The sequence below is a fragment of the Archocentrus centrarchus genome, chromosome 6, assembly GCF_007364275.1.
Source record: "Archocentrus centrarchus isolate MPI-CPG fArcCen1 chromosome 6, fArcCen1, whole genome shotgun sequence".
Classification (NCBI taxonomy): domain Eukaryota; kingdom Metazoa; phylum Chordata; class Actinopteri; order Cichliformes; family Cichlidae; genus Archocentrus; species Archocentrus centrarchus.
In genome coordinates, this window is record NC_044351.1 from 9,991,813 (window position 1) to 10,019,556 (window position 27,744).

Sequence of the window (27,744 nt, forward strand, 5' to 3'; positions counted from 1 at the left end):
TCATTTTCAGAACATTCCTCACCTGACACAGCTCATTAACATAAACTGGGTTTCCACTGTCTGTATTTGTGTGTGGAGGGAAAGGGGTTTACCTGGCTTGTAGGACATGCCTGGTGGGAAGAGGAAGCCTTGCTGTGCTGCAGCAGCTGCAGCCAGAGACCGCTGGTCATGAGGAAACACTGGTATCATCAGAGGAGGCATATGACCCTGGACCTGGGAGAGAAAGCGACGAGAGGTATTTGCCAACTGGCGTATCCATGCATAGCATTCACACACAGAGATCTGCAGACTTACACGCATAATTCAAAGACAACAGCAAAAACAAAGCTCAGAGATTTAAGAGAAAGACTTTCTTCCTCAAAAAAATTGAGCAATGATGCCACTGAGAAAAAGGTAAATGAAGAAAAAGGAAATAAATTAAATAAAACAAGAAATAGTAATAGAAAATAAGTAAAGAGAAATAAAGAAAGACTTCCAAAGAAAGGTTAAAGAGCCGTAAGGAGGACGAAAGATCAGGAAAGAAAAAAGGGGGGAGTGACGAGATAAGAACAATACAGCCAATGAAACGATCAACTGGTGCATCGAGTTAAAAGACCTGAAACCAAAAAACAAATTAAGATGTATATTCCTGAGAGACAAGTGTAAAGATGAAAAAAAACAAGGCCTTTAAAACAACAGAGCAGTTAACAGCTGCCTTTCATGTCAGCTTGAAAGGCTTGAACTGAAAAGAACAAATCAAAGATGAGCCTGAGGGAAGCTATTAGGGCTCACTCTGTTAAACCATTCATCTCTCTCTTTATCACAGCCTTTTCTCTGTTTGCATTATTATTAGAGATTACTATTACTATTCTTTAAATTTTTAGTTGAGATTTCACCTCTGACCTTCTACACTGTGCTTGGTTACTTTAGTTAATCACCCTATGAGCCTTGACTTCTCTGAATCTCCATATTTACTCTGTCTCTGTCATCTCTTGTCACTTCATACCTTTTCTTCATTATTCCGGTTTTACCATTCTCTGTTTTCTGCTTTTCTTTTGGAACGATGTTATTCTTTCAGAATTGCATGTTGACACTTCCCTCCTTCTCTTTGCATTTCCCTCCTCAGTTCAACGCAATCTACCTCCATTCATCTCCTTTACTACCAATTCATTAACGACGCTGCCCTCTTCCCTCCCACTGACCTCCTGGGACAGTTCATCATTAAAGCTCAAACATACACAGGCAGCATGTTGTATGATTTATGTGCATCTGTGAGGTGAGATTTTATATATATATATATATATATATATATATATATATATATATATATATATATATATACATAAAATTGCTTAATCCTGAAAATGTTTGTTTAAGCTTGTCAGAATTTGCTGCTCTGTCCTTCTGATAACTCAGCTGCATATATGCACACGCACACTTCTGCCACAACATAGCATGAGCCACCAACCTGTATGCATGGAGTTGCAAGTGTCACCTGACCGGCTCTTCCAACAACATTGTTTAGGTCACACTATTAAAAAGCCAGATATCTCAGGAGGCAGTCATCACACACACAAGCATACACACTTGCAGGTCAGTGTACCTTTGAGGCATTCCTGTAAACACATGCATACACGTAAGAGGTCCGACGTCTTGTGACATGCACAAAAGAGAATGAAGAGAGAAGAAAAACAAGCCTGTGTGTCCGAACGGCTAAAAAAAAGAAGAAAAGGAGAAAAGTTGGGGGGGGGTGCAGGTTATAGAGTGGGACAAAATGCCCCCATTCATTGTATTCCTCTGGGAACACTGGGACTGACTGGAGCTGCTTCACTAGCGCAAACACACAAAGATCTCCTTTTACCAAGGGGGGGTGGGGTGGGGGTGGGGGGTGCTGGATGAATGGACTGGGGAAGGTGGTGCTGCAGGGGCCCCCTCTGCTCAGCCACTAAGAAAACACAAGGTCCCCTTCCTCTAACTGCCCACCAGACACATCGACATACACACCTAGGCAACAAGGAACATGTGTACACACGCAGACACACACTCAGAATTAATGGTCCTCTTGTGTAAGGGCAGCAGGGTTAGGGGGCAATGAGTACATATGTGGTCTGTCTGTACGCTGATCTGTCTGAGAAGGAGAGAAGAGAAAGAAAGAGATGCAGTTGTCTGATTGCAGCAGGTATTCACATGTGGATCTGAACCAGTGCAATACTACACTCAACACTAGAGGTGTCATCCATGACTTCAAATGTGCAACTTTATATCAGTAAAGTATGTAACCAATTGAAAAACAAAAATGCCCAAAGATTTTGGTGACATTGTTGACTGATGTTTTAACACATCATCTCTCTAACATTCACTCTGTCACAATTGAATATTATCTTACAAATATCCATCCAATCCAGCCATTTTATTCTGCTTATCCAATTCAAGGTCACGGGGGCTGCTGGAGCCTATTCCAGCTGCCATAGGGCGAGAGACAGGGTACGCCCTGTTGCAGGGCTAACATCTGATAAATACAAAATAATTTGCACCAATGTCCGGTGTATGCCCAGACCTGGCCCAGTGTGTAGAAAATCACAAATTGATATTACTGCATAATACAATAATTGCATACTACAGCAATTTTTGTCATCATTTGGGCAAATTTCCTGCAACAAAAGCTGCTATTCCAGCACTGCCAACAACTGGTGCTATATCCAGCAAATATACAGTACCAGTCAAAAGTTTGGTCACAATCACCCGTGTCCAAACTTTTGACTGGTACTGTAGGTTTAAAGATGAAAAATAAGTTAAATAGACAATAAAAAAATATAAAAGGAATACAGCATAGCAACAATCTGGCAGTGAAAAAATCCAAAACTCTCTCGCTCAAACACATAGCCACACATACACCAAACTGTTCAAGCAGAAGGACACGCAAACATAAACACACGCACGCACGTATGCACACAGTAATTAACCATAACCCTGGTAGAATAGGAAAGTTTTGAGTTTGCGTTTGAATGTGGAAACAGTTGTGATGGACCTCAAATCAGCATCCAGCTTGCCTCAGAGAGCAGGACCACAGTAAAGTGAAAGCACCCTAACCAGACTTGGATCTAATTCTGGGTACTACTATATACTCCAAGCTTGCCAGTCTTCTCATGGACAAGCTGTTAACTTAATTTTCCTGTAACATTTGAATGTGTTGTAGCAGCTGGAAAGGTTATAGGTATATTTACTATGAAAGCAAGCAGTTAGTGAATATGCTGAGTATTTCTAATAGTTTTCAGCCAACCATAGTCTCATGCTCTGGCGCTGGCTAATTCAATTCTGCGCCCGTGTAGTGTAGGACAGAGAACTGTGAGGTAAGAGCTGTGTTTTAAAAATACAGATTTCTACCCAATGCAGCTTTAATCAAATGAATCAAATTATTTAATGTAGCAGAAGTTCCACAAACATAACTGAGCGCAAACCAAGTGTGAAGCCCTTCAATGCCTGTAGCTGGTTTTGGCCACTTTTGTGCCACTTAGATCTTTCTTTGGTTTCTTTGGATCCTCCAGCCTGCATATAAACTGTATAGCTAAGCTATATATCTTTTAAAAGGCAGCTGCCTGTGTAGTTTCAAACGGCAGACAGATTCTCTCTCCTTATTTTAAGTAGTGATAGCGCGCTGATTTAAGAGGGCAGCAGTGTTAATGAATTGGCAGTAAAGGGAGCTGAAAGTGTATCCATGGCTGTTTTACAAAGAGCGAATATGAGATCACAAAACAGTGCATCGGTCATTAAAATGAAAGCTGCTCAGTGGTTAATAAAGTTTCTCGAGCGCTTTCCATTACCACCTGGATGTTCTGCATGCTTACAAAACTTGGGGTATACACAGCATTCACATTAGCTGTCTGGTCTGACTAACTACCTACTTCCATCACATTCATAAATGTGTTTAAATTAAGCAATTGTGGCTGCGACAAATTGTCATTGCACTAAACAGAGCAAAAACAGACACTAAAAATAATCATTTTGTAACTTAGAAATGTTTTTTCTGCTCCTATTTCAATGACTATGTTTGTAAACTGCCTTTCTGAGTGTATCACGTGATGAATGCAGAAGCAGGAGTAGCACGGTTTGGCCACTGAGCCAAAGTCCCCACAAGGCCCAACACTGTTCACAGAGGCTTACGCTTATCAGAGCAGACTTTTTTCTTTCACTATCTTGTTACACCCATGTGAACATAATGAAAACACATTATAATTAAAGGACACAAAATTACTGTATGCTGCTTATAGGATTTTTATTTAGGCTAACACACAGGTTAATAGATTGGAGTGAGGGCCATTGTAAAATCAGGAATTAGGCATTTTCCATAGCTGGTGAGTCCAATCGACATTATGGGCTTTCCATGGCTTTCCGAGTCATTGTGTCTGAAGCTGTATGTGCTGACGTAGGAGCTGCCTGTCTATCTAAGCCATTTCCTTGCTCCATTAGTTCTTATGCATGTGTGTGAGCGTGTGGATTATTGTGTTTGTGCCTGTTTGTGTTAAGACAGGTTTAACACCATGGCTATTCAGAATCTCACCTAACATCAGCACTTTATTGACAAGGGAAAAGCTTTAGGTGATTAAGAGTAACAGTGATGAATGTAGAGAGAGGAAGATCAAATCCATTGTGATGCATAAAAAATTACATCTGAAACTTATTTAGCTGTCACAGACTTCCAGTACTGTGTCAAAAAGCCTAAATTATGAATGGTGATTAAAACCATATCGTAAATTTAGTTCATCACCGTGTAAATAGAAGGCCACATTTCAGCAAGGGGCAGCACACTGAAATTATGGCACAGGAAAGGACAGGACGAAAAATACAAAGTCAAAACAATAAGAAAGCAACACCAAGGAGACAAGATCTCAAAGAAAGGAAAGGAGGAGGAGGGCAGGCAAAGGAGGAGACAGGAGTTATAAATGAAGAACAGAGAGAAGGAGGAGGAGGAGGAGGAGGAGTGCGGCTTTGCAGTCATTAATTAGCCCGTTAGCTAGGGCCCAGGCGGTGCGGTTAGGGCCTGTGCCTTTGTGGGCCTGAAGGAAATGGGCCACATATGAGAGCCATTATAGGAACCGACTTAACAAAGACACATGCCTGTCAGCCACCAGGCTGGGCTGGGCCACTCTGCCTACGGCACACAAAGAGCCCGCCACCACTGTGTGTGTGTGTGTGTGCGTGTGTGTGTGTGTGTGTGTGTGTGTGTGTGTGTGTGTGTGTGTGTGTGTGAGGGAGAGAGAGAAGAGCGAGTTTTTGCACATGCGTGTGCGCATGCATGTATGTTTGAGTATGTATGTTTTCATGTGCATGCATTTTATTTGTTGTGTAGTGCATTTCTTCATACTTATGTGTATGTGTATGACTCAGTGTGTGTGTGTGTGTGTGTGTGTGTGTGTGTGTGTGTATGTGTGTTTGTGTGTAACCATATCTATAAGAATGGGGCCTTCGGAAGCGTTTCTTTAACCCGTGGACATCCCCCGCTGGCCCTCCACACCATTTAAAACCACATGACAGGAAACCTGGGTCACTTTGAACTATGCTCCCCCACCACACTAGCTGACAAACACACTGACACCATCCTGGAACAGAAGCAAGAGGAGCAACAACAAGTTGCAGAAATGGAAAAAAGCAGTGGAAAACAGCTCCCACTGAGCTTTCATTGTCTTCCACTCAGAAACCAGATACACATAAGTCACAGTTTTTCACAAGTCAGCGCTGATCTATAAAACTTTCAAAATCTATGATGAGTCAAAAAATAAATGGTAATTAATGACTGATGCTTGGTTGACTGTTTTTTGCACGGATGATGCAATAGATAGCACGAGTTTTCTGAAAATTAAACATCATGCAGTTTCAACTCTTGCACTGTTCTAGCAGCAACTTTATTTTCGTTTCATATTTTTCCCCATCTGGATGGCATCTAATGTTTCAAATTAAGATATGAACAACAACTGGCACTTATGAAAAGTGGTTTTACCACACTGAGCCTTATTCTTTCAGCTGAAACAGTAGCATTTGGTCAGCTCCTCAGAGTATTGGCCTGAGAGGAGCTCAGGTCTGGATTTGATAAGTGGAAACAGACCAGTGCACCGCTGCCTGTGTGTTTAAGGCCAACACACATCCGACACAGCGTAAACAGCCCGTACCCCAGTGACTAAACCCTGGAGCTTAGCCATAATAATTTTAAACCTCTGTACAGTAGATACACTTTATGTGCTGCTTACTAAGCTCGGTTCATTTGCTAACAAATGCTATTGTTTTAAAGATAACTTAAATAACAAGAAGGGAAAACAAATGATTTGCTTTTTAGTGCATTCGTTTTTGCATATTTAATAAACAACAGATTGCAGTAACTCTGGCCCTTTTGGATTTAATTCAACAAAGAAAATAAAAGCGAGATACAGGTTTTGCCTTTTACAGCAGATGTTGGCGTAGCTCCACATGATAACATGCTGCTCTCATGCTGCTATCTTCTGCATATCTCTTCGTTCTTAAAAAAAAGAAAACACGACACAGTATCCACGCTTCACAGTGTGGAACAGGATCAGAGTAGGAGCTGGTTTTTATGGTCTCACTCTCCCTTGGGGCTTAGAGGGCTAATGAAGTCCAATCCGAGCTTTATTAAGATCCAAGGGTGAGGCCTCATAATAAAAAGATGAAGAAGAAGAGGAGCGGGGGGGAAAGTAAGCTCTCATTAACTATATCACACCTCAGGAGAGCAGAGAGATCCAAAGCTTGGGACCGGGTGGGGGTAGAAGGAGTGTGGGATGGACGGATGGCAGAGGATTCAGATTGTCTCACAGGCTGATTTCATTTAGTGGTAGTCCAGCCACTTAAAAAAATAAACCAGCTAAATTCCCACGTGACAATCAGCCACGGTGAGCAAATTGATCAGCATTTGGCTCACAGCTGGTGGTAATTTCTTGACGAGTATGTAGGCATACAGTAAAAACTTCACGAATCTCAGTGCATCAGGTGGCTCGCTAAAACAGATGTAGGAACGAGAGGAGCAAGAGAAAAACTGAAAAACAAAAAGAAGGAAACAGAAGCCCAGCGTGGAATCAAAAAAGTGAGCGCACACATCTCCCTGCAGGTTTCTTCGCACACTTCACAGATGTTTATGCATATGCTTAAAGTTTAAAAAAAAAAAAGTATTCAAGTTAGCAGTAAATACTGCAGAGAGAGAGAGAAAGGAGGAGGAAGAAGCCTTGAGGACCCCAGGCTATCAATTGCAAAGTAATCAATGCACCAGTGAATGATCCGGCGATAACCAAGGCAATAACTGGGTTGCTGTTGTGCATTATTGTGTGTGTATCTGAAAGCCTCTGGTGTTGCTTTCTTAATAGCAGGCAGAGCACAAAGTAAAGGCCATGACCCCTTATGCTACTTCCGTTTTCCACTTAAACCTGACACAATGATCGTGGAACTGGGGGAAAGACACTTAAATCAGGAAAAGGAAAAGAGACAAGAAGGTACTGGCATCCTCGCAGAGATGGACGGGGCTAAAAGGCGGGGACTGCAGAGGGCAGGAGGAGTACACTTGAAAAAGTAAAGTCTAAAAAAAAAACAAGTATGTGTGTCTGTTTGTATGTGAGCGGGTGCTTGGGAAGGTGTGTGTGGCTACTAACCTGGATCTGTTGCTGAAGAATGTTTATCTTGTGCTGCTGCTGCAACAGCTGCTGCTGCTGTCTGGCAATCTGCACACACACACGCGCACACACACACACACACATACACATAGTGGAAGAGTGAAAATGGTGATGAAAAGAACGATAATCTTCATTTCTGTACAACATTCACTCCACATTTCTAAAATATTGAATTAAATATATAAAAAAATAAAGATTAAAATATCAAAGAACAAGAATCATGCTAGGTCATCATCTTGACCAAGGGTTCAAGATAATGATAATGAAAAACTGATCCAATTCTGTTCCCTTTTATTTTACAGAGTGCCAATTCACTGCATTATCTCAGGTCCACTTTACCTTCTAAGGTGAAGACCTGAGTAATGAAGCAAGATTGTCATCAGGCACTCAAGATCATGTTCGAAAGGCTGCGGATGAAGCGTGATACGCTCTTGAAAAACTACCAGTGAGGACAAACATGTCTCCAATGGAGTTCAGCAAATCAGAAAAGGCAGAATGACATTGAGTTATGTCAGTTTGATTATTATCTCTAAAAAGCCTTGGCTGATGTGATGGATGGTACATCCAATTCAAGCAATTAGTAGTACAGAAGGTTTATGAACAATTCTCTTAACTGACACTGAATCTGTGAGATTGACATGTTTACTACACCAGCCAGCAACACACAACATGCCCCCCCCCCCCCCCCCCCACACACACACACACACACATAAACAGATAAACGGGAGGGGTGGTAATTTTCACCTCTCTTGCTTTGATATAAGATTGTCTGGTGAAAAACATCTGATGTTAAAAGACCAAGTATCATCTGGTGATGGACATCTGGGAATGGCCACTTGTGAGAGGCTAAAGTCCTTAAAGGGACAGTACGTCATCTATTTGATCCCACCCATTCCGAACCAGAAAAGTAAAGCAGCTGCCTCTCTTTTTTTCTTGAGAAGTCATTTAGTATATTTATTCCAAAATGTAATTACAGGCTGCTGAATGGGAGGCGGCGCCCCATTTGCACACATGTCATATTTCATTAAAGGCAGAGTTCTCGGGGTTTGTCTGTAGGGCATTATCCTATCAAGTCTCAACAGCCAAATGACTGGCTGATATTGGAATCTGTCTTTCTTTTCGCGCTCCCCATTTTGCCTGTTCCTTTGTAAAGCTGTGAAAGGTGGAATGTGTTGTGATGGGAGGTGTGGACTTGTCCAAACAGAGCCTGTCATATGCCAACCTACAGTAACGTGTCAGCAAACAGCGAAAACAAAGAGCAGCTCACCTAAACACTTCTCTGCTTAGGCTCTCGCTTTCTTTCTCTGTCACACAATGTTTTTTTTTTTGTTTTTTTTTATCGCCATCTGACACCTGAAGAGATGCTTTGGATACAAGTTTTGGAGCTACGTTCAGACATCCAGATACACCTATACACGTTTTGTTTTTCCCGTTACAACTCTGGGCTTTGGTTGATGAGCAAAATGTTACAATATCTGAAAGGAATCAAAAAGAGGAATTGCAAATTATTAAAATTTAACTGCTGAAAATTTAAACGTCTGTCAATCATATACTCATTTATGTATGTATTTATTTATTTATTCATCACTCATTCATTTTTTTCTAAATATGATGCACACACACACAAACTATGCGTGATTCATATCACCAAACCACATGCAGTTAGTCCTGCAAACGGACTGACACGTACACTGTCTTTCTTTTTACCCAACTACTTCTCTTTCTAATATCCTGCATCTACATGAGGAAAGACACCCCCCCCCCTCCCCTACCTGCTCTTGCTGCTGCCTGGCCAGCTCCATCTGTTGTCTCTGCTTCTCCAGCTGTGAGGCGGCCATCTTTTTTTGCTCATCGTGGGCAGCAAGAAGCTGCTCCCTCAGGCTGATCAGCTGACCGATCATGGTGGAAAGTTGGCGTTCCTTTTCTTCAAGCGACTCCGGCGTACCTGGACAGGAAATCAGCGACTGTATCAATTACAGTAGAAGCTGATAACACTGCAAGTTAGCTGTTCAGATCCTGCTCGGTTGAGGCAGAAAAATTCAATTTAAATCACAAGTGGTCAGTTCATATAAATGAGAATGGGGGGAAATGAAAAGATTCTTTTGTTATGGATAGAACAGCTTGTGAAGGTCACGATAACATTTAATGCACTTCTAACCAAAGAGCCATGACTAAAAAAAAAAATCTGTTTTCTTTTCTTGAACAGTTTTCATTTTTACAAAATGTCCAAACCAAACCAAAGCATAGCCCACCTTCAACAAATCACTCAACAAGGAAGAATCCAGTTGTTTGGCCAACATGAGCCCTTCACAATCCTTCCTAAACTCCTGTAAATTATCTGGCTTTCAGTTCCATCTTACTACTTATTATCTTCTGCCTTGTCTCTGCATGTCATCATTCAGCGTCTGCTCCCAAGAACAATTAAATTACTTTGACTTAACCTTCTAAAATAAGTAGCTGTTACAGGCTTTTGTTGGGTTTATGCTTTAGGAGGTTTTTTGGGCCGACTCCAATGAGAATCCTTTTTGTTTTCATACCTCCAACACATTCCTCAGAAATTTTTACAAAAAGCAGCGATAATTGTGGCGACATTTACCTCTTACTTTAAAACCAGCTGAATGAAGAACATGAAAGCGTAAAATGTACAGACACGTTTAATGCTAGCAGCATAGTCCATGATGCTTATTTCACCTAAGTATCAGTTTCTCTTTAACAGTTCTCATATTTTTCAATTTTTTTCCCATATTTCCAAACTTTGGAACACCCGCTTCTCCACTTCAGAGATTGTCTGGCTCTAATGTTTAACTTAGCACTCTATCTCATGAGGTTCCCACTCTTTCACAGTACATCAAAAACAAGCAAGTTTCTTAAGAAGCAACAGAAAATGATTTCTCATAGACTTCCCATTGATGAACTTCTGAACTGAAAAACGGTGGTTACATTTTAGGTCAATAACCAATGCAAAAAGCTTTGCACAAGTGAATGCCAGACTTGCTGACATGAGTTTATCAGCAGGCCACACATGATGAAGGAGCCAGTGATAAGGAAGCAAACAGAATAGCTTGATAGAGCCTGGCTTTAGACTCATTTAAAAAAGAAAAGCTTAAAAAGCTGTAAAGGACTTTTTGGACTTCTATTGCTTTTCGATTGGGAAACAAATCCTGTCATTTTTTGCTGCACTGCAGCCGACACTGTTTCAGACATGCAAAAGAAATTCCAGAGAAAGTTTATGGCTTTAAGTTGCCGTTTGGTAAATTTGAGACAATTTGTTTTTAGTTGGTTGAGATCTATTTATTGTGAGCTTTCACAAAACCAAAGAGAGCTTAAATCATCTCCAACAATTTGTCCTATAGAAGAGACGCACTTACTAATGATTTATTTAGGAAAGAGAAGAGAAACTCATCTTTAGTACAGATGGGTAGTTTGTGTGTTTGTGAGCATAAACTCATGCACATCCACACTGAAGTTTATCTTGTTTAGAAGTTCTTGCTCTTGTTGCACATGTGTCTGTGTCTGTGTGTAAGGTCTTGCCCTGGGGCCATGTAGGGATATTGCAGGGTGGCCCCAACACTACCTGCATACTAACAGAGTCTTCATTGTAGTCCTGTCAGGCCCCTATTGTACCATGGAGTGCCCCCCCCCAACACACACACACACACACACACACACACAGAAATTACCCCTCAGCACCCCTGTATCAAAGGCAACATTCTCCTCTTCTTGTCTCTCTTCTTCGTGCTTTCATTCTATTTTTTTTTTCTTTTTTGGGTTTCCCCCAAAAGACCTACCCATCAGTTACTCTACTTCCAAGTCCAGCTACTCCCTGTGGTTTATCCTCTCCACTCATCATTTTCCCCTTGCTCCCTTTCTTTCTTTTCTTTTTCCACCTTTTTCTATCTTCTCCTCTTAGGTTATCACTCCTCCTCCTCCTCCTCCTCCTATCAGTTCCACCTCACTTTTATCCCCTCGCCTCTTTTTCTAACTCTCACTGCATCCTTCTCCTTACTCATCAACTTCCTATTTCTATTCCCCTCCCCTCTTTTCCTCATCAGCTCTCTCGATCTCTCCGCCATCTCCTTCTCTTTTCTCTCTTCATCTCATTCTTCTCGTAATTTCTGCTGCGATCGCCACTCTTCTCCACCTTTCTTTTCTTTTCTTTCCTTTTTCACCCTTCTCCAGGACTCTGGCTAATTCAGTCTGGCAACACTGACGGGTACTTTACAATCTTGTCATGTCTTCGAGCTAACACGCATACACGCTCCTTCCTATTCCCTGACATTCTTTACAGTATAGTGAAGCCTATTGTGTAATCAAAACAACTGCGATTACAGCTCCATGATTCATCTTCGTGGATTATGGGTTGTGCATTCCAAACACAACGCCTTGCGTTCCTCCAACACTTTTGGCACCGATAATCATCTCAGACGTTTCCGCTTCCCATCCATCAGGATTATTCCTGACACCTGCTGAGGGGTCCAGCCAAATCAGAAAGCCATTAACTGTTTTCTCACTATGTTTAGATGATTGGGAGCATGTGCCTGTGAACCAGAACTCTCTTACTTTTGTATGAGGTGTTTGTTAGTCGCTCTGGCTTACATGATGTTTTCAGTCACTGGAATCACATCCCAGTTTGCTGTAGAGATTTCATCTGATTATCATATGATATGTTATTATGTCATACTAAATATAAAAGCACTGCAACAACAGAACACATGCAAATAACTGTTCAGCTGCACCTGAAGCATTCATACGTGTCTAAAATTGTTTATATTGGCATTATGTTACTTTTTTACTTGCATTTTTTTTAAATGATCCCTTTCTTCTTATTCAGAGCAGTGAAAAATATGGCATCTAATTATTTACTGCCTTTAACTGCCTACAGAGAGATCCAGATTTAAATATACCATGAATATAAAATCTTAGCATTTATTTAATTATAATGTGATGCCTAAATATATGAAAATGTGTATTTTTTTTCTTCTCTTTAGTATATATTTATTAACTTAATGGCCGTCTATGAATCCCCCAAACCATATGACACAGTTATGCTTCAGGCCACTTTCTTTTAAACACACACATACACCAACAAACACATTTAAACACAAAAGCCACACATAAAAATACACAGAAACCATCACCCACTCACAGGATCACACCTCTGACTAACATATTGATGGCTCTGACTGTTCTGAGCTTCTGCCAAACCATCATGTTTTACCACAAGCATCTATGTGCCAAACTCCCAACATTTCTCTAGAAGACTAAACAGTCTTCTCAAACATGGACCACAACAAACACTCTGACACTTGACCCCAAGACAAACATGGTCACTGCATTTTGTCTTGAGATGTGCTTCTGCTCTCTGCAAGCCTAAAAGATATCGCATCTAATGTGCCAACTTTTTAGGTCTATTGTAGACAGACAGCTCGCTGCTCCAGACAGACTGTTGCATATGAAAAAAAAAATAAATGGAATGTGAGTAAGATGCCTTATTTAACTGACTGTTGAATGTGAGTGTGATTATTGCTGCCAGATGTGCCTACTCATGCATCTGACAATAGAATCAGACACTTTCCATCCATCTGTTCCTCTAAGCTTTCTGACTTTGAATTTTAAAAAAAGAAAAAAATTAAATGACAAAACCAGCAATTCTAAGAATATCCAAATGTCAAAAAATAGAGAAGAGGTTAGGCTGGAAAAATTAAAAAAAAAAAGCTGAAAATGTCCACAGGCATTTTTCTATTCCAAACACCTAATTTATCATCTAAGGCTCTGGTCACACTGCAGAGCTGGGAGGTGTGCAGGTTTTATTCTTTTTCCATTGTGGGTTTTTTTTTTTTTTTTATGTCCAGCATCTTCTTATTTATTTATTTATTTGTATTTTAGTCTCATGAAAAAATAATACAATACTCTTATTTTAATTTATCATGTTTTATCACATATTTATGTTAAGTGTAAATGCATTCCAGGCACCGATCCTTACATGAGAAAAACTATTAAAAAAATACTACAAATTGAAGCATTACAGTTATATAATCTTCCAATGTTGCACAAGATTTGCCGGAACTTTCTTGAGGAGGATATCAGAAAACAGCGAGAGAATGAAGAGCAAGTAAGAGCAAATAATTAGAAAACTGAAGGGAAATGTCACCCACTTCCTGCTAGAGCTTCATGCTGTCTATATTAATCCTGGGCACACTCCCAGTCGCTTTACTGTGAGCCATAGTGTAGATAAAAAGTATACTGACCCACACATAAACATAAATATATTGTACATGGCAAGCTGAAGTCATCCCTGAGCAGTAATGAACGTTCTGGTAAATAAAAGGAGGTCACTGGATTTCTTTACCCTAAAAATAACTGCGACTGAACAAATAGGTTCAGGTTGTTGTGTGAGGAGACACAGAGCAACAGTTGTGTTTGCGTATTTAGGTCAGCCAGACCAGGCTTCATTTCAAGCGTCGAGGAATAAAACGCTTGAATTCAGTCAGAGCATTTCTTTAGTGAGAACACAGCTGGACGAACAGAGACATCTGTGTGCTGTGTGCGAGCATTTGTGTGCATGAATGCTGGTACATGCTGTATTTATTCATATTTACTGGTGTCTTCAACTAACACACAATAATTAAGTCCAACTTTATGGATTAGACAAGCTTACTTTCGTCTTTGCTCCACTGAAGTGCTATCAAAGATTTAAATAGATAATAAAATAGCTTCTGTCAGAAGTTTCACAGTAACTTTTAAAAGTTCGTGATAGGTTTGTTCGGTTTAGAACACAAAGGTACTTTGAGGATAGTGAATGATCAGTTTAATGCTGATTTAACTCTTATTCCTCAAAGTCAATGGAGGTTTTTCAGATTCTGGCAGTGCCCAGTCCTTTATCTTGATAATAATAATATTTCATCATCTGTTGCATAAGAATGTCATCTGAATGAAGTATAGTCATTTTCATGGAGACCGAGATACCGCCACACATCCTTCACCAATAAAAGCAGTACATTCAGTAGATTAAGATCCGTGTGATGGATGTTAAATCTGCAAAGCACATCCAAACAAGTGGAGCCTGAGAGGCTCAAACCTGAGCAGGAACGTGCCCTTGAAAAGACTTTTTTCCACCTTTTGTAAAACTTCATTAGACTTAAAAAAAAAAAAAAGAGTTAAAAAAGTTTAATTCTTAACTTGGCAATGATGTGAGTGATAAGTAATATCAATAAATAAGTAAGAAATGAGCATTCAAATAAAAGTTCATTAAGATAGGTGAAAATATTTGTATGTTTTAAAAGAAAGATTTGAGGGCAGAAGTGCACGACTCAAGGCTTATTCTTATCTTTACTCTCGGTAAGTCAAAGAGGACACCTGTTTTTGTCTTCATGTAAAATATGTACGGCACCACACCGATGTGATGAGGAGTGTAATCGAGCGCTTGATCTGACTTTGGATTGAAAATCATTTTAACACTTACAGTGAAAAATGTTTCATTTCTGCTGCTGGAAATTACCTTCACTTTCACTTGAATTTCTGTGTAAATATTTCTTCTAGTTTGCATAATTTGACTGTATTTCTGCCTTTATCTGGCACGAGAACACTCTTAAGAAGTTGTGTAAATTATTTCTATGCAAAGGGTGTTTATTTTATCTGTGTAAATAGTGGGGTTGTGCAGATGGAGGTAGTCAGTACGACCACGGAGAGAAAGCATCTGATACGTGCCCTACAATAAAAGTCAAAGTCTGCACTGTTCTGCTGAAGGAGGTTCTCTGTACTCCCCTTTATCCACTTTCCACAGAGGAAATATTTGCCATTTCAGCCGGAGACCATCACAAATGCTTTTGCTCACTGAGGGCAGCTCGACTGCACAGCGGTGAACAACTTATGTTACTGCACTCAGACAGAATCTGCAGTAACCCTCAGTGCAGAAAGCATTTCCCAGTGTTAATATATCAGTTTTTAAAAGTCCTATCATTTCTATCACGATCTGTTTTTATTATTTAACTGGTATAAGCACATTTTAGAAATTTAAGACAGCAACTGCCCTTCTTATTTATGAGTTGTTTACTCAGCCACAGACACAATGAACTGCGCAGCATTTCAGTTCTGTAAATTCAGAGCAAAGAAGACTCGTTTTTTTATTCTTCTATTACTTGCTGTGCTAAACAGTCAGCCTCACTGCCTGCAATTAAGGCTCTACACATTTGCTGCTCTAATATATTTCAGCAGACAAGGTCTTCTTGTTACAATAGCTCAGAATATGCATTAACTATAGAAAGTCATAAAATGTAAAACATGCTGGTGAAGATAATCGTAAAAGTAGAAAAACATCTAAACATCATTTCAGTGTTGAGAATAAACAGCATTCTTTTGTTTACATAAAACACAAAGACAGACATTTTCAGAAAATCATGTAGAAAAAAGATGCTTGGAGTAATTTAGAAAATGGCTCTGTCTCTGTTCCTTTCAGGCACTGACTGCAGCACAAGTGGTAGATTTGGATACTTTCTTTTTTTTTTTCCTTTCTTCTTTTCTTTTTTTGGCGGAGACACAACCTACAAATAAGTTTTTCCTAGAAAAGAAAACCCTTAAAATTTAAGCTTTTCCCGCTAATCAATTGTCATGAGATTTAATGGCCAACAATCATACCACCCACAGGGTGGTCTCTTTATGAAATATTGGCCAATATATACGTTTTTTTTTTTTACTAAATAAAAACTTGTCAAGGTATCAGCTCCCAAAATCCAGTATCAGCAGTGTGTGATATACAAAGAGGCCAATAGAGGTAATACATGTTATTTTATATGGTATTTGCAGTAAATAGTCACTAATTCTCAACAATTACCTATATCTGATATCAGCTCTATATTAATTTTAAATTACATATTTCAATTAAGTTCCAAAGCAAATTAAATGATAAGAATAAAACAGAAAATATACTAGCTTTCCATCATATTCAAATAATCGTATGTTCTTAATTCCCTCCTGTAGCCTCTGACTGAATGCTGCTACTTTCACTTCTGAATACCAGAGCAGGTTGAGAATCCATTTGTCTCTGTGCGATTTATGGCTTCATAAATGCCATAATTTGCTGATGCAGACCAAAAATATAAGAGTATTTGCAACCTCTCCCCTCAGACGCACAAGATACAATTTGTAGAGTTTAAAGCCACCCTCAGCGCTTGACAGGTAGGCCCGGCTGCCGTTTACTGTGCTGCTTTCATATGCAGAAACATGCAGCAAGTATGCACACAGAGCAGAGAATTACAGCATATTTGACATGTTCTTATCCTTGAATTTAGCATAGCACAACAGTGTCTTTTTTGTGCACATACCATTAGCTTTCATTCATCACACTGTTCAAATTTGGGTGAACCAAAAAGAAAAAGGAGAGATTCCACAGATGCTGCACGTTTCAAAAAGGCACTATTTACTGTAGGAAAAAGAAGCTTTCTTTCTCTTGCTTTGCCAAGCGTGGCAAAGGCCACAGTAAAGCAGGAACAGCATTTATCTGCACACACTTAACATCTCACTGTTTGAAAGAGAATGCAGACATAGATGTAGATGCTATCTTTCTCACTCTTACCTTTAACCTCCCCCAGGAGTTCAGTGGCATTCAAGCGGTCCACGCGCTCCTTCCAGTCCTTGGAGAGGAGCCTTTCCATGCAAGAGGGCTCTACAAAAATAATAAAAATTAATAATCAGTTTCACTTTTTTGTGTTTGCAGTAGCTTTTTGACCATTTTATAGGAAATGATGTCCCTCCTGGTTAGCATAAACCGAGAAATGATCATAATGTCAAGCTCTTTAAAATTTGTAAGTAGTTTTCATGTAATATTTCAGACATTTCTGGGTTACATTTAAAACCAAATATGCATTTTCCACCAGTCCACCTGTTCAGACACTAATGCTGGCGTCTCAGAGGATGCCTGACTGCCACCCGTAAACATACACTGGAGGAGCAAGAGAGCAAGAGGAGAAAAATGAGAGAAAATGAGAAAGAATATACAGAAAGAGAGACAAAAAAAAAAAAAAAAAACAATTCCTATGAATGATTCAATTTATTCCAACAAGGAGAACAAGAAACCATTTCCTCCTGCTTGATCTAAAATATAAAAATAAAATTAAAAAAAATGCAGCAGCTATTCAGCTGACCAGATGAGAATGTCCACATTGTTTAGAGATGGGTTCTTATTTGTGGCTGTCTTTTTTTTTTCTCACAATGTGTCTCATAGCCTGAGGATAATAGACATCAGAGACACGTGGTCTCATAAGATTCATAAGGTCTCATTTGTTCAATTGGCGTCCTGCTGTGAACTTTACTTAAACAATGGGAACTTTTCAATTCTTCACCAGACAAACAGTAGAGAGACAAACTCGCAGAGACAGACATCTGCACATGTGCAAGTAGGATTGTTTCCGTGCCTCTATGTGTGCGACCTGCTCTGTGAACAAAAGGCAAGGGTATTTTAAAGTCTGCACGCTGTCAGGCATCAGTAAATAAATGTAAGTACATTCTATCAAGTCTTGAGTTATATTTTATGTTGCAAAGGTCCTTTATTTTTCCATAGTTCTCTATTAAAAGGGTACCTATCAGGATGGAAGATCTAATAGCGTGACCCAATTCAAACATAATTTTTGTATTATTCAGCAGATTATTTTATCAGAAATCAATGCTGACTCCTCTCTGCCCTCAGTGTAACAGAATGAATCCCCTACACTTAGGATTTGTTTAGGTGCGCTGGAAACAAATACATGAGTTGTTTCTCCATTTCAAGTCAGTCACCACGAGGAACCAACAGTGACACCAAATCAATCTGAAATTTTGAGGATCATACTTTCAAATATAAAAGCTAAGACTTGGTCTGCAACATTCAGAAACAGTACCTGCAGGAGTTATTCTATAAGTCAAATTATGCACATGTCAACGGAAATCTTTAAGGTCCTTAATTTGCGTGTATACCCTCGTTTTTATGCCAGTGGATGAGTCACAGATGGTGTAATGGTCATGTATAGATCCATGCAGAAGCCTCAGTCACCAAGGATATCAAAAAGCACACACACATACACACAAACGCTCATACACACTCAAAAAAGAAGACATTCTTGGGTGCAGTGTGGAAAACATGCCCCTAAGGGCTTGCCTGATTTAGAATGGTTAAGTCAGACAATAGATCATTTGTGGTGCCTTTATCCTGACAAAAGGCACTATAGGCATTCATAAGGGCACATGGTCTATTGTGAATGGCTTAATGTTTAGTTTGTGCGTATGGGCCCATTGTGCGGTCATGAGATGCCGTCCACCGGCCGAGCACAATTTCCTCATTAGGTCCATTAAAAGCTTGCATGTTTACAGTCAGATTATGACTGTTGTAAATAAGCCGATGCAGCCGTCCGCATCACATGGGATCAATGTAAACAAAGAAGGGGGGGGCAATGGTGGCGAGGTAGAGGGGCCGACAGCTACAGAACAAAGAAACAATTTAAAAACTACAGAAATTTCTCATGGTGATTTCCCAAATTAGGCAGTAAACAGTGGGTATTTCCAGACAGATGGACCACATTGAAGTAATGTAGTAAATACAATTTCCAAACCCTCAGGACAATGGAATTCACCTGATTTTTTTAAATAGATTTACTGCACAAGTGGCTCCACAGGATAAGTATTTGTGTACATTTGGTTCAAGGGGTGATATTTATGGCCGGTAAAGGAGGGACGATGTGGGACGAAGGCAGGATGAGAGGCTTTTCTTCTCATCACACGACCTGAAGACGCCAGCGTGCACTTGTGCAGCGAGCCTTGTATCAAACAAAATCAAGAAACTGAAATTTATGAGAGCACTTAGTGAAGAAAATACAACCTATAACTCTAAGACACATCTGCATAAGTCAACTGTATGTGTACCCTATTGCACAATTTACACTCCTTATACTGATAAACAGATCAGATGAGGAGACGGTGTGGTGGGGGGGCAGTGTGGTGCGAAGAGGGAGAAGCGAGGGATGAGAGATGTTTTACCCTAGATGGCTCTCTATCTGTCACCGCAACTGAGTCAGGGTTCAAGTGCTGTTTAGATTGGTGGATAGATAAAAATTCCTTGCCGGCTTCTTTATCAAATCAAGGACAAATGCAGAAGTTGCATAGGTTAGGGAGATGAGGGAGAGGGAGGGTGTCTGGGGTGAGGAGGGAAGAGGGAAGAGGGGTCGGGCAGGCAGGGCAGACAGTGACGATGCTGAGGAGAGGATGAAGATGATTGTTTCATAAGGAAACGGTTTTGAGGAATTGTGAAAACAAATTGAAGTTGTTTAAAAAAATGAAAATGCAGAGAAAAGATGGAAAAAGTAACAATAAAAAAAAAACTTTGCAAACCTGTAAAACTCAGTTTTACTGGAGTTTTTTTTTTTATTTGTTGTAAAAAATGAAAGACTTCATCACAGCAGGAACAAGTATTGAGCAGAGCGAGAGAGATGGGATGAATGAGGTGATAAAATCAAGTGAGAGAGAGAGCGACAGAGGGAAGGTGGAGAAGAGGAGAAGTGGATGAAAAGACAGAATCGTAGTAAATCAGCGTGGCGGCAGCTCGCGAGCTGGCGAGTGTTTAGGGTAAACACACTTTTATCACCTGTCCCCACGCCAATCTGCCAAGAGACAATGTTTTGGGTGTTTTACATGAGCCACAGGCAACTTACTGTGTGCTTTACTGTGTGTATTTTACTTAGTGTATGTGTGGGTATGCGGCAGGCAAGCATCAACAGTCCCAAACAGCAACTGCCAAGAAATACACAGTGTGCCACAGGCTCCTACTATATGACTGTGTCACTCTCTTTTGACTCGTTCTTTTAGTCTCTCTTATTCCGTGTTTTGAAAAGTTTCTCATGAAATGAACTTTTCAGCAATATGTCGGTAACAGATACGTATGAGCAGGAGTAAAGAGCAACTTCTCTCAACCCAGTGTAGAAACACTGGAGGCAAAATAGGTTACAGAAATTACATTACGGACAGCACCTTTACTGAACTTTATCTTGGTGATTCATGGTTTTCTAAATACTGAGCTCAGAATGGAGCAGCACTGGCTGAATGCTTTGTTAGAGTAATCTTCCACTTCCACTTACTAATATGTGTGCAATATATTACAATGAAATTGTTTTCTTACAAAAAAAGTTTAGAAACGACATTTTTTGGGAAAGCTTAGTTCACTATCACTGAGCAGATTCTGGTGTGACTATACTTAAAAGTACAATGCCACTTTCTCTTTGTGACATGGCATATTTAATTCATATTTTACATTTTATTACATTTCAAAGGTTCACTTAAATCACCCACATACATCGTCTCTTTCAGTCTCACAAACAAACACCGCTCAGTGAGAGCTCAGGAAGTCAGAGCTGAGGAGAGCGCAGTCGAAGGCCAAGGTAAAGAGAAAAAAACATTAATCTGAAAAATTGCTTAATGTAAAAAATAACAAAAGCCAATGTTCTAGCCGGTGCCTGATGTTTGTGTAACACACCCACAGCTCAAAAAACCATTTCGTGTCTTCACTTCACTACTGAATGTGTGTAAATGGAAGTTGACAGCTACACTTTGCACTTCCAAATTTATGCCAGTGCTGTGACTTCAGCTGCAGACCCCACAGGATCAGAGAAAGAAAGAAAGAAAGAAAGAAAGAAAGAAAGAAAGAAGAAAGAAAGAAAGAAAGAAAGAAAGAAAGAAAGAAAGAAAGAAAGAAAGAAAGAAAGAAAGAAAGAAAGAAAGACTCAAAATAAAATAGAAAAAGGATAACATTTTGATGTTAAAGAAACCTTAATAATTAAGGAAAAAGAAGAGTGAGTGTCAGACCAAGAGAAACAGAGAGAGCGAATGATAGAGTAAAAGAGAGAAATAGAGCAGGAGAGGCACAGAGAGAGCAGCTGTCCTAACAGCTGGCCAGCAGGATTGATGTCTGAGTGAAATAAAACTCAACATATGTCCAAACACGAGGAGACAGGCTAGCCAAGAGGAGGAAAGAGACACACACCCACAGATACGCACACACACTGATATGAGAACACTGGAGCACTCTGAAGCACCGAAACATACATCCACACCACACACTGATTAAAGAATGCCAGTACACTGCTGAGACGTTTAATTGCACAGAGGGGGGTAGATAACAGACGCGCGTGCGCGCACACACACACACACACACACACACACACACACACACACACACACACACACATTCAATGGCCTAGCGCTTCTCGCTTAGTGTTGTAAAACCATTAAACTGCAGAGTGGTTAGCCTGGCTGCGTGTTAGCACGGTGTCCATTTCACACACACTATTTTCATCTGTCAGATGACACCCGGACTCTCTTGTCAAAGAACATGGCCTGAGAAAGCAGCCGTTGATCCTGACTGGGGGGGCGGGGTGGGGGTTGGGGGTTCTGCAAGTAGCCCTGTGTAACCCTCTTCACATACATCATCCCCTTCAAAAACACACACACACACACACACACACACACACACACACACACACACACACACACACACACACACACACACATTCTTTTGCTGTCCAGCAATATGCCCACTCTCCTCGTAGAAGAGTTGCATATATCACAGCTCTCATTTAAACCAACAGTCTGTTACATGTTGATTTATGATGAATGCACAGCAGAATAAACTTTGAGCTTTAAAAACATAATCACATGACAAATAATGCTACACAACATTCTTGGGACTTGGGAAATTGTTACACCAAAAGTTTGAAAAAGAAAAGGAAAAAGGCTGAGAATGCAGCTGTGGCTACTATTTTTGTGATTTTGTAAAAAAGAAAAGAAAAGAAAAGAAAAGAATGGTATGAAGGTATGAAGGAACTTATAGAAACATATCACTTGACTAAACTGCAGTCCAGTACATCTATTGCAACACAATTTTTTTTTTTTTAAATGATGCAGAGGCAACCTGAAGACACCACTTTAGTACTGCACGGCAAATCTCCTTGACATTTGATTGGTATGAAATTTGTCCTTTAACAGTTAACAAAAAAAATTAAAAAGTAATACTTCATTTATTTCACCTGCAGCTTAGCACACAAAGTCAATTTCCAACACTGCTTGGGTGGGGCTTTGATTCACAAGCTAAAAATACTCATAAACTACTCCCTCCCAGCAGTGTAAAGTACTCTATGTGATATAAGAGGGGCGTACTGCTGAAGGCTCGGGGTTGAAACTCAGCGCTGAATTAGACAAAGGATAGTGTTTCGACTGAAGGTGTGAGTTTAATACTAGAAAAGCCTGGCTGTTGATCCCGGCTGTGCAGGCAGAGAGGTCAGGCCTGCTCTGAATTACTGCACTGATACCAACAGCCACTGCCGCCTGAACGCGAGGAAACAACAAGGTGAAAATTTGTCCCCAAAGCAAAGGTACTGTGTTCTGTAGCCTGCTGTGCACTGATGTGACTGCAGGAGTGAAAGATTAAAAAACAGTTAAAGGCCAGTTGAAAGTAGTCTAGCTAACTCGCGTTAGGAAAGACTTGGACAGATGGCACGTCTTACTTCTGGCTGAATTAATTGTTCAACTTTCAGTTGTTTAAAAAGGTAATAACAGACAATTTATATTTCTGACATTTTTTCCATCATGTGTCTTTATGTGAGTGACGGAGAGTCATTAAGCAGGTCTGGCTGGTAAGCTTTTAAAAACTGCCAAAGCTTGGGCATACGATACACCACAGCACTGTACTGTGCCCCACAGCTTTTTATTTAAGTACACAATTTTGTACATATAAGTATATCTGTGACCTGCTTTTATTTAAAATGCACTAACCTAAACTTTGTAACATCTAATAAGTCCTGGGGAAAGAGAAAGAGAAATAATAAATTATAAATAAAATAATTGGGCCTGTCCACTTCTATAGGTCTTCAGTTAAAGGAACTGAAAATGAAAATGAGTACACTTAAATAGCTTCTTTGTGAAACACACACTCCCAAAACACCAGTTCAAGACCCAAGCTTCTGGCTCCACTTCAGGCTTAATATATGAAACCTTATCCCTCCTTGCACGCACACGCACACACACACACACACACACACTCAAATATGGGCATACACACATGAATACACACAGCAAGATATGCTGTTCAGACATAATAGAAGTGCTGTTTTGGGTCGGACCCCCACAGGAGCTAGTTTAGGTGGGACCTGTAGTTTCAGTGGAGGGAGAAGGGGGTCAGGGAGCTAAATCTCAGTGGAAACATCTGACAGTGAGTCTGGGATCAGTCCTCAGCCATTTCACAGCTGACTAAAGGGAATGAAAGGCAAGTGTATCCAACATAACCATCAGAACCTCCAACCATACCTATCTGCCCCCTGTAGATACTCTACGTTCACGGCACAAAAAGAAGAGACCGAAAGCGAGAGTACGCATGTGATGCAGCTGCTCCTCATGTCATCTATGATGGGAACTATTATCAGCCATAACTCTCTTAACAGGCACTATCAGAATGCAGCTTTAAACCACTTTAAGGGCTGGCAGCGCCGTAAAAAAAAAAAATCACTGAAGGGTGATGAATCCCTCTGCATGAAAACAGTGTAATCTCAGCACAAACATTTGGTCTCAGTCAGCCTGCAGTGCACTTGTAGTGGAACTTATCATTTGCATTTTTTTTAAATTTCCTTTGAAAAATATCTGATATGCTCACCATAGTTTAAAACTAAGTGTAACGTTCAGAATATGATTTCATTCTAAGGAAAGAGAATAAAAAGGTGGTCTGATTATGAACCAAAATTACAAAAAGATTCATTTAATAAAAGAAAAAAGTGTTTGTATTGCAAATCACACGTGTTTTGAATTAAAACCACAAATAATGACCACTAACTTTTCTCAAAACATTGCTAGAAACAAGTGAAATTAATAGATGGGTACATTTGTGTTTAAGAGGAAAATAGCATTCTTGGACAAATACAAAACTGACTGGAAATGCAAGATATTGCATATTAATGCCGTATGTGATGGCTTAGTAGAGACAAACAATTTCCATCACAGTTCGTAATCCAGTGAATTAAAGTCCACATCATTCAGGAGCCACGTCAAGCATGCTCAACGGGCTTCAAGCAGAATTTATCTTGGCTGTGACACAGTCAGTATTTTTTTTCCATTATGGTTATATCATGCTGGCCTTCACCAAATTATCAGGATCAAATTGGCACTTTGCTGAAATCCTAGTAAAAAGCGAGGACCTGATAAAATTGCAATTTAATCAGATTCTTTTGGACAACATTCAAGACTGTTCCAACAAACCACATTGCATGCGCTCATACCATATGTTGGCTGGCCCACAGCCAAAGTGAGCAGGAGAGGGCTACCGGGCATATCCCACTGACTGTATTTGCACTCAAGACTCACAGGCTGTGCCTGATCATTAGTAAAGAGATCCCTATCAATTACAGACGAATAGATTTAAACCAACCACAAGAAGTCCAGGGGGAGTCAGCCTGTTGCCAGAAACAAGGAAGTACTGACCAGGAGAAACAGTGATATGCAAAAACAGATTAATGTTAAGATTAAAGAATGAAGTTTACTGATTGGTCAATAAAATATAGCTTTTTCACACATGCTGCCCATAAGGTATAATATGCTAGTTTGGATGAGATTTTGTTTATGGGTGACCAAAGTTGAGCTACATGCACATATGCACAAAGCTTCTACCTGCACACAATCACAGCTCAAGCTGCCAATTCCATAAAGGAAGGCAAACAGTGCCAGAGCCAAGGCTTTGTTAATTAGCTAATAAGCTTAACTCTTGGGGCCGACCCAGCTTGCTTGTTAAGCTGCCATCACTACTTCCACCTGAGTTTATGAATCCATAAGCCCTCACACACAAACATGCACACACACACACACAGGTCAGGCACATGGGGCACTGGCCTTTAGGACTCCAGCTCAAAGTTCAAGCACTACAGCTTCTTCTGCGGCTTAACTGACAAAACCTACAGAGTATTTAACCTTCAAGCAGTATTACTGATGAGCAAGGGTAGGAGCTAAACTGCTAATTAGATGAAAAGTTCATTCACTGTTGTTACAAAAGAAATCTCAGAAGTAATGTTTTATTGATCATCACATCACAGGTGTTGCAACGGAATAAAAGTGTATGCAAGTCAAGGATACACATGACTGTGCATCACTCCCAAAATGCCCAATAGCCAAACCCCCCACCCCACCCCTTCCAAGGGAGGGTGTGCGTTCCACAGTTTGAGTGGCGGTAACAACAGAGATGTTGAAACAGGCTTTCAGCAGCCAGAAAGAACCAGGACAGAATGTTTCTATTGTCACAGAAAAATGGGGTTAAATGAAGGTTTGGCCTTCCTCTGACCTCCTCTTCCAGCTGGGGATGCCATTATATGGGTGATTGGGTGCCCAGCGCTGGCCTGGCCTCAGCACAAGACATAGTGCAGACTCCTCTAAACTGGACAGCACAGGCTTAAGCACACAGAAAAAGGCTGATAAAAGTGTAGCTTCAAAAGCAGCTGCAAGTGCTGACAGGACTGTGTATGTGTGGAAGATAAAGTCATTCAGCTTCAAATTTGTTTCTTATCCTTGTGTATTGATTACACTTCACATGTAGCTCAGAGTTAATGCTTTTGTTGTGTATAATTAAGATACAGTGGCTTTGATTATGTATTTTTGTGTAGGAGGTTTTAAATGCCATATAAACTTTATTTCAAAGGCAGTTTTTCTCATGAAATTAGCAACACTGGTTTTTTGGGGGGTTTTTTTTATCCGATTCTGTTATTTTTTGGAGTTTAACACTTAAAAACCACAGCTGTCCTGCTTTATCAGGAATGTGCGGTTGTGGTTTATTAATATTTGATTGACAGTGTTAACTTTTGATCAGTCCACTTTGGGACGTCACATTTTTCCAATTAAGCTGGTGTCATTTGAAAGCAGCAAGACGAGTACACGCACAAATGTGTCTCTGATGAAATTACCCAAACTGTCCCGCTTCTGTTTCCAAAAACATCCGAATTTGAAAGAGAACAATGAACCAGAACAACTTGAGGAAGTTGTTTCCACAAAGATAAATCAATGGAGACAGTCATCGGCGTGGTCCTGGGTCTAGGACGCAGTGTTTTCTGTTTTTCATGACAGTCATGGTGACTTATGAAAAGAAACAAAATGAAAAGAAAGCCGGATTTGTTGGATCCCAGAAATGCATCATCATCTTACCACTAATGCCAGATTGGATTTTATGCTTTTGCTCATTTCCATGTGAAGTGTGGGGCAGTTAGTGGCAAACCTGAAACTGTACCACCAGTTGGAGTTTTCATGAAAGCTTAATGTGTCTCTTGAGGTACTGACTATATCTGGTATTTTTCTTTGTTAAACTGGATCTGTGCAAATATAATACGGACATGCTGCTTTAATGGAGTAGCTTAAATGCATTTTCTGAATGATCATGAATCATGATGAATGTTCATGATCACTAAATAAAAAAAATTGACAATCTGACTTTGTTTGACGAGGATCAGTTTCTTCGCCAGAGCAATCACCACCCTGAACTCACACACTCACCCACTGTAACTGTGCAATATTATATTATTCATACTGAACAATATCTGACATTCCTATATTGTGTAATATCCAGTATTCATTCACTAGTGCAATATTCATTCACCAAGTGCAATATTCATCATCTTCATTATTATATGTATACACATATTTACTTTTCTTACAATGTACAGATGCACCAATGTATGTATATATTTTTATACATTCTATTTTTTGTATATTTTACACATTGTTTATTTCTGTATATCTCTTGATTATATTGATCATACTAGATTATAATATTTTTATAATATTTTTATTTTAGAGAGTTTGATTTTCTGTTACATGGCACTGAACAGGAGTGGCCCTCCAATCTCATTGTACATCCTGTATAATGACAATAAAGGCATTCTATTCTATTCTATTCTATTGTTACATTCAGTTACTCCTCATCCTTTCATCTCAGAATTGAAGAAAAGCAGTGCAGTACTGTCCTTCTTAACTCAACTTTCTTGAACACAGAAGAAGAAGCTTTGCTTCCAGTTCGGGTAATTAAGTTGAACTCATAAATTAGTCACACAGGTGTCTGTTT

General features: G+C 39.9%; 1 protein-coding gene across 4 annotated transcripts in view; it reads right to left on the bottom strand.

The window, feature by feature from the left end:
* LOC115781701 (transcription factor SOX-6-like) overlaps positions 1-27,744 on the bottom strand; it is a 101,893-nt gene that overhangs the window by 33,899 nt on the left and 40,250 nt on the right. For all 4 annotated transcript variants that reach the window (XM_030731512.1, XM_030731513.1, XM_030731510.1 and 1 more), the window contains exons 4-7: positions 17,218-17,307; positions 9,419-9,591; positions 7,626-7,694; positions 93-213 (exon numbers count right to left, since the gene is read on the bottom strand). In XM_030731512.1, coding sequence (XP_030587372.1) covers positions 93-213; positions 7,626-7,694; positions 9,419-9,591; positions 17,218-17,307 — 453 coding nt within the window. The remainder of the gene's footprint in view (positions 1-92; positions 214-7,625; positions 7,695-9,418; positions 9,592-17,217; positions 17,308-27,744) is intronic.